General features: G+C 31.7%; 1 protein-coding gene across 1 annotated transcript; it reads right to left on the minus strand.

The window, feature by feature from the left end:
- Positions 1-577: 577 nt before the first annotated feature.
- Positions 578-2,165, minus strand: LOC133705010 (membrane protein PM19L-like). The gene is made up of 4 exons (XM_062130104.1): positions 1,849-2,165; positions 1,523-1,742; positions 1,338-1,383; positions 578-941 (listed from the first exon to the last, which is right to left on the minus strand). The coding sequence occupies exons 1-4, from the start codon at positions 1,973-1,975 to the stop codon at positions 870-872; spliced, it is 465 nt and encodes a 154-aa protein (XP_061986088.1). The 5' UTR covers positions 1,976-2,165; the 3' UTR covers positions 578-869.
- Positions 2,166-13,762: the final 11,597 nt, after the last annotated feature.

The following is a 13,762-nucleotide window of genomic DNA, read 5'->3' on the forward strand; positions in this document are numbered from 1 at the left end:
ATTTTTAGACTCTCTTCCTTACCTTATATTTTAGTGTTTTATTCTTTTTTTACGGTTTGATTTTCCTTTCAAATCTAGAGTTTATATTTATTTTATTAAGAGATATTTAAGTTATATAATCTTTAGTTCAAATACCTTATTTAGAAGTGTATCTAAACTAATATAGTGTTGTTGGAATTTTGAGAGACATATTGCAATCATTGCACAAGTGAGGAGTAATAAAGCCTTAAGGACAAAGTATCTTTTATTAACAATAACAAAAGTTTCATTACTTTAAAATACTTCAACAAGTAATTAACCTTTTTTATTTTAATTTAAACATAGTTATTTTTATTATTAGTATGAATGTTAGGACTTTAATTTTATATCAATTATAAGTTTGAATAAATGTTTAAAATGTATGTTGATATTATTTTATTATATCTATCTTAAAAGCATGTATGACTTATAGATTTAAAATTACATGCACTCTAAGTTTTTTTTTTATAATTTTTTATGTTTTGAATACTCTTATTATGATAAACTAAATATTATTACTCACTGGTATAATATGTTTATAACTTTGAAAAACAAAATATACTCATACAAACTCTTATTATATATATAAAAAATTGATCAAGACTCATTTATCTACACGGTAATAAAGTGTTCAAACTGTGTTTTACTTGAAAAACATTATTTTTTCTTAATGTTTTTCAAGCTAAATACAATTTGAAACGCTTAGACAAACGTAAACTCAATTATCAATACAAATTAATTTTATGACAACATATATATGTGTTTACAGAACTAAGTTGCCAGGCATCCAATTGAAGGCTTAATCAAACTCTTGCTTCCAGGCTCTTCTGTCGTGCGACCATATCTACAACTCAAACATGGGTAGCAACAGTGCACAATAATTGAGTTCCACTCACAATTATTGTCACCACTTCTAGAGTACGCTGTTCATCAACATTAACATCCAGTACCATGCTCTATTAGAAATACTTTCCCTCGAAACTTGTTAATCACATGATATGAAAAATTAATGTACTGTTTTTTCTTTGGCTTTTTTAGATCATAGAAGAATGAAAGTAAACTAGCATAAATGATAAGGGATTTGAAATAAGATATAGAGTAGGTTTGGAGTTCAATTTCCACTTTTGAAAAGTTTGTCTAAATAATTTCTGTGAACCATCAGGGATGATGGGCTCTCGTCGATCAAAGGATTGGCGTGATCTAGCGCAGCCAATCCAAGTTATGGAGGACTAGTTATGGGGGCTCTAAGGGATTGACAGATACCCCATTGCTTGTAATACACACATGCACATAACAAGGAAAAAGAACAATGAACATACCAAGACTGAATCTGTCCAGCCTATGTTGATCTCTTTGCATGCGAATCTGCAATGCACATTGAGAAAAGGCTTGGTAAGTTTGCGTACACCAACTTGAAATAATTGAAATTGGATATGAGTTTGAAAGTAAAAGAAAACAGAGAAGGAAGATTCTAAGTAAGGACAGAGAGAGCATAAGCATCGACCCCATGGCTAGAAGGGTGAGTGACAAGGATGCAAGAGAAGACGCATATGTTGCGTGTATGCTTGGAGCATTCCAGAGAAAAAGATTATAGAGTCCAGTAATAGAGGAGGTGAAGCCCACAACGCCAGCAAGAAGGGAGAGAATGATGAAGAAACCTGTTGCCAAATTTCCCATTGGGAAGTATATTGGAAATATGCGAGCTGGAATTGTCAAAATAGCCGCTGCATATACATTCACACATGGTAAAGCATGCATGCATAAGTCAGTAATTGCTTGAAAAATTCAATCCTTGAGTGAATATATATGCCTGCAAGGAATCTGATTCACCTGATTCACGAGATCTTACAATTCCATGATTTATAATCCATGAACTGATTATTATCATGAAAAAATACAGCCCCATATTAAGGATTAAGAGCATGAAGGCAGTGGGTTTGCTTGCTCCGGAAGCCATGGCCTGATGGTAGGCTCAAAACCAGGAAGAGAAAATCTGTCACCCTTGTGACGCTAAGAAGAGATCAGTTGTATTATATGTGCAAGGAGTTTATCATTGCCTATCCAATTTACTTAATAAACAACTGTTGGTCCTGCCAGATTGATATGTCTCTCTTTACTTTCATTATGAAATGGCGTTGTCTTGATTTTGAAGAAATGCCTTCAATTCCTTACCCTAACTAGTCCTTTCCATGGGCTTGCCTCATTGAAGGGGAAGGAATCAACCTGAGTCTTGAAGCGGGGCCTGTCGGTTTGTTCACTGCAGGGCTTTGCTTTTGCTCGGAATAATATACTTTTCCTTTATCAGCAGATAAACAAGGAATAAAGTTTCCTGGAATCCTGTATCTACCTTCTAGAATTAAAACCACCAGCTATTAGCTGCGCTCACTTGCACTTTCTTATCTCTAGTTACAGAAAATTAGTAAATACAGACAAAAACACTATTAGGGTGTTCATTTTCGGTTCGGTTCGGTTTTTATCAAAAAAAGTAACCAAACCAAATTTTAAAAAAAAAACAGAAATCAAACCGAAACCATTTCAAACCGACCGGTTGCGGTTCGGTTTGGTTTTTTAGAGCAAAAACCGGTTCAAACCGGTTTGGCTTGGTTTTTTCCGGTTTGGCTCGGTTTGACTTGGTTTTTTCCGGTTTGGCTCTGTTTTTGCGGTTTGACTCGGTTTTGGCTTGATTTTTTCGGTTTGGCTTGGTTTTTTATCCGGTTTTTTCGGTTAGGATTTGGTTTGGTTCGGTTTTTTTGGTTCCAGGCTTAAAAAACCAAAACCGAACCGAACCAGTCGGTTTTTTTTTAAATTTTAGTCGGTTTTTTTCACGGTTCGGTTTTTTCGGTTATTTTTTTTCTGGTTTTCTCGGTTTAATCGGTTTTTTGGTTTTTTTGAACACCCCTAAACACTATAATTTTTTTTTCGATATATTATAATAACCTTTACCGATATAATTTTTTATCTATATATCTATCAGTAAACATCAATAAAGAAATTTTCTCGATATATACCGAGAGAATTGCAGTGGAAAAATAAAGAATGAAAAAAATAAATTAAACAATACAATGATGTGTAATGTTTATAGACAGCATTACCAATGGAACTAACCTAACGATAAAGTATGTTCGTAAATATGCTAACGGAAAAATTTCCTTGATATATACCAAGAGAATTACGGAGGGTATTACAGTGGAATTAACAAAAAGCAAATAATACGGTAACATGACATATTTAATGACAGAATGATCGACAAAATTACTGAAGCAATAATTTTATCAGTAATGTCATTGATAATATTTAATTTATGACCTAGTGATCAATCCTTCCCTCCCCCTCTCCCATTTCTCCTTCTTCCTTATGCATTTTTTCTGCAAGAACTAGCCACCCTCCCCCCAATCTCAGCACAATTCAACCTCCCACAACAAATTTGGCCACCACAACACTCAGTTTGTCAGCATTCGTGTTCTGATTCAAATCTTATTGAGGATTTTACACTTTAGGTAACCAAATCTATCATTTTTTTTTATTATTTGAACTCAATTTTAAAACTTATTTTTTTACATATTTTTGTAGTATATATATTTTATTTAGGTGTTTACTTGTTTTATAGTTTTTTATCGTACAAATTTATTGTATGGATTTATGATTTTTATATGTTAGGGTTTGTTTTAGATTTTCTAAAATTGTATTTATTTGTAAACTGTTGAAACTTATGTCGAATTTTTGACTTAGGTGTTTTATGATGAACTAAATAATGACTTATTTAATTAGTCCACTTTATATTTTGTCAATTTTATTTTCGAGTTTAAATCTTTAGTAAATTTGTAGAAATTTAAATTTATGTAGATAATTGATAATGAATTAAGAGTACTATTAAAATATATTGAATAAACTTGAGCTAAATCAATATTTTTGCAAATATATTTAGTTCATGAATGTATAGAGATTCACCCCAAGGGTTATGGAGGATGGATTATGATAATGAGGTTCATGATTTTATTAATTACGCACTATCTAATTCGAGAAATATTAGTGAAATGAGTATTAGATGTCTATGTAAGAGATGTAAAAATAAAAAGTTTATCAATCCAGATGTTGTAATAATGCATTTTCTACAAAAAAGGTTTATTGAGAAATACTTGTGTTGGTATGCACATGAAGAACCATATGTTCCTCACGATAATATGGTAGAAAGAAGAATTAGGTCAACTTCTAGTTCTAATAACGTGTATGGAGTTGTAGATGACAATAGTAATCCTTTAGGAATATGATTATGGATGCGATGAGAATGATTCAGGGTTATGTCGGTCAATGTCCAAACGTAGAACCTAATGCAGACACAACCAAGTTTTTTTATCTTTTAAAAGATTCTAAAGAACCATTGTTGGATGGTTTCACAAATCATAATAAATTATTGGTCATTGTACAGGTGTTCACCATCAAGTCAGATCATGGGTTGAGTGAGGCTGGTTATGAAAGAATTGTTGAACGGGTGAGAAGCATTTTATATGAAAGGAACATACTGAAAGAGAACTTCTATATTGCTAAGTCCATGATAAAACCTCTCGGTCTAGGATACTAAAAAAATGATATGTGTCCAAACTTCTACATGTTGTACTACATTGAAAATAAAAAGTTGACCGAGTATAAAACATATAGGCATTCTCATTATAAACCCATGATTGGTAGGGAAGGACTATTGTTGCATACAAAAAACTTAGATACCTCTCAATCACACCTAGACTACAGAGGTTATTCATGTCATCAAAGACTGCTGAGCACATGACATGACACCAATCACATGATGCTGTGGATGAAGTGATGGTGCACCATTCTAATGGTGATGCATGGAAACACTTTAACAATGTACATTATTAGTTTTCAGCAGAATCAAGGAATGTGCGTCCTGGGTTATGTACTGACAGATTCAATCCATTCGGATTATTTGATGTTTCTTATTCATATTAGCTGGTTATACTCACGGTGTACAACTTACCACTATGAATGTGTATGAGGCTAGAGTTCATGTTTTTATTTATGGTCATACTAGGTTTTAATAGTCTGGGTTGAAATATAGATGTTTGTCTTCGACTATTGATTGATGAGTTGAAACAGTAACGGTCATCGAGGGCTTTGACATATGATGCATCGAGAAAACAGAATTTTCTGATGAAGACAACTTTAATGTGGACTATCAATAATTTTCTAGCTTATGAAATGGTTTTTGGTTGAAGCACACATGAAAAACTAGCATGTTCATAATTTATAAAAAAATAACAAGGCATTCACACTAACAAACGACAATAAATCATCTTTTTTTTACTGTCATCGATGATTTTTGCTAGTAGATCACATGTTCCGAAAGAATAAAAAATACTTTTTTATTGGCAGAGTTGAAAGGGATGTTGCATTACCGCTTCTTTGGGGTGAAGAATTGTATGACATGATGTCAGAGTAAAATGACATTGTGTTTGGTTTTCAATCCAATAAAAAAAGTTTTATGGTTTTGGTTTGACCCATAATTGGGTAATGCAAAGTATTTTCTAGGAACTTTCTTATTGAAAAACCAATTTCCTCTATCATAACATTGATGTCATGCATATAAAAAGAAACATGTTTGAGAACATTTTCAACACGGTTATGGAAGTGAAGGGGAAGACAAATGAAAACATCAAGGTTAGAATGGATATAGCTTTATTTTGTTACCATAAAATATGGAGTTAGTTCATATTAGGTCACATGTCACAAATCTCAAAGCCAGCTTCATCTTAGACAATAATGCACAATTACGTGTTTACCAATGGCTTAAAAATCTGTGTTTTCTGATGGATATGCCTCGAATATATCAAGGTTGGTGAATTAGAAGGATTGCAGATTGTATGAAATGAAAAGTCATGATTATCATGTGTTTATGAAAACACTCATTCCATTAGCTTATCAGGATTTATTGTTAAAGAGGATTTGAGATACACTTATGGAGATCAATCACTTCTTTAGAGATATATGCTCCAACAAGTTGCAGGCACAACACATGAAAAGGCTTGAAAAGAATATTGTTTAGACAATATGCAAACTTGAGATAATATTCCCTCTATCGTTTCTCGACTCAGTAGAGCATCTATCCTTACATTTACCATTTGAGGTAAAAGTTGGAGGCCTGGTCTATTATAGATGAACATATCTATTCGAGGGATTAAGGATTATATATGCATTATAATTAAATTTTTATTGTCTTTCTTTGCATATTTTAAAACATTCATTTAATTCCATGAAGGTACTTGTTCAACATTGAGAGAAAATTAAAAAAATACGACACATATTGAAACTTCGATATGTGAGGCCTATATTATTAAAGAGACTTTTAACATTTATCTCATACTATTTTGAGCTTCAATTGAGAATGAGAATCAACCACATTCCAAGGTATGATGATGGTGGGGAAGTGCCTTCGTGTGAGAACTTGTCAATATTTTCTCATCCTAAAATGACTCGTATGAAAAACATATTGTGAGGGGAAGATATTTGTTAGAAATATAATATTTTTATTGATGTTGATGCTGAGGAGTTGAATGATGTCAGTGGACATATACAAGTCAATGAAGATGATAGAAACAAAATCAATGTAGAAGATTGCAATGGAGATAAGGACAAGTCAATTGACGAAGTAGAAGATAATTATGATTAATTTGCACAACACAAATGTGTAATGTCATAAACTATAATATAAAATTTATGGATGAAGTTTACTTCAAGACAATGATGTTTATTTATTATTGAATGACAAGAAAATATTTATCTTATTATTATGACGTGCACTGGAGTTATTGTGTTGCGTGTGCAGTTATAAATTTAAGTATTTGCATGATGAATAGATAGGAAATAAAAATACAATTTGGCATGAAAAAATGTTTTACACCGATGGAAATACCGAAAAATTGTGCATTTCATACAAGTATACAAATAAAATATGTCTATCGGTATATTTCAATGATTATGAGAACTGTTCCCTTTCTTTTTGACACTATTTATGGTGTTCATTACATACAGGTATACTGACAGAATGTATTCGTCTGTATATTTCAGTGACTATGAAAGCTATTCACTTCTCAATGCGCTAATAATTAAGATTCTTTTGATTGTTCACTTTTTCTCCAACAGCATCACCGATAGAATGAAAAGTCATCGGTAATATTTACATATAAAATCACCGTCGGTAATTTTGTTGGTAAAATTAAATTAAAAGACAAGAATCAGATTAGACGAGGCTTCACCTTTTTCTCTTTCAAAGTCATTTCTCTCTCTTTATCTTCTCTTCTCCCTTTTCTTCTTAACGGAAATCAAACATTTACTACTCTTCTCATTCTCAAGTATGATGTCTTTTTTCATTTTTCTTCTTGTTTTTATTTTTTTGGGTTTATTAACAATCTCTTTTGTTTTAATTATTAGTCGAAATTAAGCATGTCATTAAGGTAATAATTTTTCATTCATTTTTCTTCCTTTTTTATGTGTTTTTTGTTTTGCATTATTTTTGTTTTTTTTTCTTCATTTTTATTCAATTTTGTGTTCTTAACAATTTTATGAATTAATAAATGTGTTGAATTTTAGTTGTTATTGGAATAATTTTTTCATTATTTTGTTGAATTTTAGTTGATTTTTTTCAAATCTATTGTTCAATTTCAATTAAATATGTAGGATTAATTTTAATTATTATTTTGATTTTTTTTAAATTTTGAAAAAATGTAAATTCATGGTTAAAAATATTATCACGTAAAAAATGAAAATGTTATATGAAATTGAATTATGCTAGATTGTTAGAAGAAATTGAATAAAATCAATCGACTTGTGAGTGGTCTCTCATATAAGGGACGTTGCCAATTTTTTTTTAAAATATGAATTGTTAATTTTTTTTATCTATTAATTTGTGTAGATGTCTAGAGGAAAGTCTATTACATGTCATGAGGACAGAATCACTGCTGGTTCTTTTAACATCGATGCTGACGACCACGAGTCATTAGGTGCTGACCAAGAATAGGCACTTGAGGCACAAACATCGACTTATGACGCAGGCTCATCGAGTGTGATGCCACAATGTCGAGGGGGTCCTCTTCACAACGGGATCCATTTACCTGCAAGTACGAGGCTCAGTGGAAGGACGACCTTTGTATATAAGTTTGTTTTGCTTTCACAATGGCATGTTTAATAATTTATCAAAAAAATAATTTCATTTAATGAATGAAATTTTAGTTTTACAAACATTGAGGCTGTAAGAACAATAAAACCAGCTTTTAAATTGTTAATGGGAATCTCATTGTTTCAATGGAGTCAGGTTTCCAAACATCTTGAATGGAATCTTGAATGGAAACCGCAAGTCGATATATGTTTTACAAGGTTCAATGTTAATAATAACTTAAATATTTTCTTATGTTAATTTGGTTAATTCAAGGGAAAATTTGAATGTGAGAGAGCTGATAATAATGTTGCGAGAAAGGTTTGGGAGAATCATGCTGCAATTAGGTAAGATTCAATTTAGGATAATTTTTTTATTTCAAATATAAAGATTTTATTTTTTATTTACTAATAGATAATTAATTTGTACCATACAGGTTGTGTGATTTTGGTATGAGGAGCAAAAAAAAAGCCAAAAAATATGCATAAGAAAGAAAGCTTCCAACCTGGAATGATATGGTGGTGTGGAAGGATTTCAGACTGCCGTACATGGTTGTATGAGTGGAATACATTTAGCACATGATGTCTGCGTGTTTCACGTAATGGTCATAGTCAAGTATGGAAAATCAGAATCGGCGTGTTCATGGTCCCATTACCATGCACACCGGCGGCTTTGTTCCATCTGTTTCGCTTGTGAAGGAGATGGTAGGAATGTTTTTTCTTACATCCATTTTTTTATTAGTTGTTTTTTTATAAATATATTTATCTGATAAAATTTTTATCTTATAGACTATAATTAAAATCGAGTGTATGGACTCTCTAACACTATGACCGAGAACTTGTGGACGACCAGTTGTGTTTTGACCATTGGATGCTCATAATCGATTCCAAACACTAGAACTCCGAAGTTTGCAGTGATATTAGACTAACGAGTACAAATTTGGACGACCCATCTTAATGAAAACATGAACGATTCACTGCTGATTATGAAGAACTCTACCAATCAGTAATGAAGATGAGATCACAGATGAGTAGTACATGTGCGACTCTTAATTGGCCCTACAATTCAGCAACAACCAACCTCCTCCTCCAGCGCTGCCTTTATTTCAGATTTATTATATTTGAACGTACAAATGTTTAAATTTGTAATAAATAATTGATTTTAATTATTTTTTTACTTCTATTCAATATATTTTTTAAAAATATATATTTTTAAAATATTACTAACGAGATTATTGACGGAACAACTCTTTCGGTATATTTCAGAGAGAATTGAAAAAGAATTGCTGCAAATATCACTACTGCTGTTAACTTAACGATGAAATTACAAGTGATATTATGCCGATGATATATTATATTTATTTATGGATATATCAATAGACAAATAAAAACATCAATGGCATTACATATGAGTTTTCTATCAGTGATATGTTATGGAGATATCAACAAAATAAAGCGGGTAGATTTCTTTTAGCATGCTTTGTCCGTATGTAAATCTATTAATATATTAATTATCGACAAACCATAAATTACATACGAGAGTTTTTTCAATTAACATTTTTTGTCCGTGAGTTCATCTGTAGTATATATATTGATAGATTATGATTATAAATACCAATAAAAATTTATTTAGATAAAACTAGTAAATATAATAGTGTTAGATTGATGGAAGGGAGTCGCCAGGCATCACTTTAACTGGACAAAATTAATTTTTCTGCGCATATTTTCCTACACGCCCAGCAAACAAAGAAGAAGAAGATTTTTCATACTTCCAGCTTGACTGCTATAGCAGATACGTATAAATGGTTCTCCATCTCTCTTCTGCACACGCAGGTGTTCAATTGAAGGCATGGGAAAGAATTTAGACAAGATTTATCATAGCATTAGGACAATTTCAGGCAGCCGAAAAGAAGCAAAATAAGAACCAACTTATCGGGTAGGTGCTGATAATCATAGATCTTATCAGCGCATAGAAATGAGATATTTGGTACTTCCCCCACAGGAAATAAATCAAGAACTCAATTTGACAGTGCCAGATAAAGCTGCCCATAATCTCCGATCAGCCGCAGGGAAAGGTTCAAAACGTGGATGGTTTGAGCATCAAAACAAATTACTCGTTACTTGAAACTGATCATGAAGACCCTTTTCATCCACGGGATGTCTTCAATCCAAGGGGCCATTTTACAATCTTGGGCACGAATACACGTCCGCATCAGGAACTTTATTTACAAGGATCTGTCCAGAAGAAATAAGAGAAAAGTTTCCCAGGCGCAGCAGGCCTATCAAGGGGAACAGGATGTTTATGATAATTGTGGCCTCATTTAAATTGATTGAAGCCAAATTGCTCTATTTATATATAAAAATGGATGATCCATTGGTCTTGCTGTGAAGCAAATATGACTAGAGGTGTAAAACTAATTCACTTTGAAAAGAGTCTTCGTGAAATTAGCTTACTGGCCTGTTTCAGTACCCTTCCCTTGCTTCCCAGTTTCATTTAATTATACGCACAAGCGTACGAGAATTTTTTTTTTTTTTTTATCAAACACCAATTTTTCTTCTTAACAAAGAAATAGGAGTGATTTGTGGGACTGAAATAAAAAAAATAGCTCTAATTTTTTTTAAGTTTGACAACAAAGAGATTTTTTTAAGCCAAATAAAAACAAAACTTAAAAAAACAAACAAACAATGAAATGATTTTTTAAAAAAAAAATTAAGGGTAAATATACATTAAATTAAGAATTTTTTTAAAAGCCACACACTAAATTAGATAATATTATATTAAAAACATCATAAAACTTTTTAAAACTTTGTTTTTTTTAAAAAAAAGGCCAGCAAAAAAATTCAATAAAAAAAATAAAGGAAAAAAAACTAGAAACACACAAAAAATCAATGGACCTAAAAAAGATTTAGGCACGCGGGGCTAGCCCGAGTGGCCTCGTGTGCTTGGGTTTTAAAAAGCTCAAGGCCACATATCTAGATTGACTTAATTTTTTTTTAAGAAACGGATGACATGTTATTTACCCTATTTTTTTTAAAGAAAAAAAATAAGCAGGCGACGTGTCACCTGTTCCTCTTTATGTTTTGACTACCATGGTGGCCAGAAAATTGAGGAGTGTTTTTTTTTCTCTAAAAACCCATTTTTAACTTATATTTGACTAAAAATACTTAGAAAACATCTTAAATACATTAATAACTCATTCATGACCTCAAAAAAATCAAAAATAAAAATCTTCTCAAGCTAAAATTTGTTTTTTTAGGCAATTTAAAGGTGAAATTAAAAACTCGCTTTCCAAATGAAACCTGTTGAAACCAAGATTGACTGTCTTGGTGGCCGAAATCAATGTCAATGATGATTTACTCTTTCTACTGCTGGAATCTAGCGACTTTCTCTTTTCTCTTTCGAACTAGGAACTAGAAATAAAAAAAAAATGAAGTTTTGGATCAAAATTGATTTTTTTAAAATTTTGAAAGTTGGAGGGATCTAGTTTTTATAATTTGGAAAGCATGAGGATTAAATTGAATATTTTTCTGAAAAGTTTAAAAAGCCACTCATCTCCTCCATTTTCACTTTGGTCCTGTATATTTTATTTTTTCATTCTTTAATAATTTTAGCTAAATTACTCATCAATTAGGTCCTTAAAGGACAAAATTATAAAAAAAACGAAAAAAAAACTCATGAACATATTGAATCCACAATGCCCGCGAGTGTGTGTCTCCAATGACTTGAGGAATAATATTTTTTCCATATCTTTTAAATATTGTGAATTAATAAGCAGAAAGCGTTCCTGATGGCATAGTGACATATTTAAGATTGTTTTATATATATATATATATACACACACACACACATACACACATCAACTTGATGACTAAGCATTTCAGAGTTTAGTCTCGATTAGGTTATTTTTTGAACTAGATTGTTTTTATTACTAAAATAACATTGTTTCATGTTTTAAAAACCATCAAACGACATCATTTTTACATTAAAAAATAAATTAAATTCACCTATTGATATATAAATTAACTGAATCACCCGGTGACCTGGATTGCATCTTTGCATCTTATAAAATAGGGGTTAAATTGTGGCCACAGGATAGCATAGCCACTGACCTAAATCTCAGCCATAAAATTCCAGGCTGATGGTAGTTTAGCATGTGCATCTCTCTGCACGGCCCCTGTCCAATGGTCCCAAGAGGGCAAAATAAAATGTCATCGTCGCCAACCACCATCCCCTAGCAACGGCAGCGGTGACTGGGTTGGATAATTGGAGAGCAAGAAGGAGGAGCTAACTCTCAAACAACCACCGCCTCGTTTTATCCCCTAGCAGATTTTGCATTGGCCAACCTTATTTAGGCACTTGCTAGTCGTAGATAGGGCACCCTTCTTCTTCACTTTTCTCGTCTTAACACTATGTCGCAGTCTATTCAATCCTGACTGGCATGTCATTTTATGTAGTTTTTTTTGGGTTTTTATGGGCTGCCCGCGTAATTTTTTTATGCATAATTGCATATATATATATATATATATATAATTTTTTTTTCTCAAGAACAATTACCAACATTTTTCACTAATAATATGTATAACACAAAATTATTTCATCACACATCAACCAACATAACAAGCAATTATGGTTAGTCCTAACCATCTAGGTGGTGGCCTAGTGGTAAGAGCTTGGGACTAAGGGGTTTGCTCCCTCTTAGGTCTCAGGTTCAAACCCTATGGCTGCTCATATGATGGCCACTGGAGGCTTACATGGTCGTTAACTTCAGGGCCCGTGGGATTAGTCGAGGTGCGCGCAAGCTGGCCCGGACACCCACGATAATCAAAAAAAAAAAAAAAAAAAAAAAAAAAAAAAAAAAATTATGGTTAGTCCTAGCTTGAGCGTTAATTCATGTTAATTTCTTCATTAATAATATAATTTTTTTTATATAAAAAATCTTAAAATTCAGATATGTATATATATATACTAACTTAAACATTAGAGAATTCTACATTTCTCATTAAATTTATTTTATAAGCTGAATCATGTTGGTCGAGATCACCAACCCAACCATAAAAAAAACTAAATTTTTATGTAAAGTATTTTTATGAATTTTTCAAAAATCAAACTAAAATGGTTATTTCCTTCGCATCACAAAAAGGTAAAAAAAAAAAAAAACTAAGGTAAGTTATATCCTTACCCTTGCTTTAACGTTTGCTAGTTTAATTTCCTGAAATAATTTGTAGGATGTGCCCTACCCGCTGGACTTGGACAACAAAGTGGTTTCACCACATTTTAGACTTAGGTCTCCGGAATTTGGTTATTTCTCTCTATGTTATTTGTTTATATTGACTTTTTTATTAAAAAAAATCAGAGACATTATGTTCAATCTCTTTTGTATTGAATTTTACTTTATACTATATATATATATATATATAATATTGTTTTTTGATTAATGAGATTTCATTGTTGTTCAAAATTAAAAAAAAAAAAGAGTTTTAATGAGTGTCATTTTCTCTATTGTCATTATAGAATTTTTTTTCTTCCTTAAATTTAAACCAACCAATACACATGCTTTCTTTCCCACCCCTCAATTAGTAG

Source organism: Populus nigra, chromosome 10, assembly GCF_951802175.1.
Source record: "Populus nigra chromosome 10, ddPopNigr1.1, whole genome shotgun sequence".
NCBI lineage: Eukaryota > Viridiplantae > Streptophyta > Magnoliopsida > Malpighiales > Salicaceae > Populus > Populus nigra.

Excerpts from the sequence above, each read along its gene's own strand:
- LOC133705010 (XM_062130104.1), bottom strand. The coding sequence starts at position 1,975 with ATGGCTTCCGGAGCAAGCAAACCCACTGCCTTCATGCTCTTAATCCTT. Across the intron at positions 1,384-1,522 it reads CTCACCCTTCTAGCCATGGG|ATTCGCATGCAAAGAGATCA; the intron begins GTCGATGCTTAT and ends TGTGCATTGCAG. Across the intron at positions 942-1,337 it reads GCTGGACAGATTCAGTCTTG|CGTACTCTAGAAGTGGTGAC; the intron begins GTATGTTCATTG and ends GTTGATGAACAG.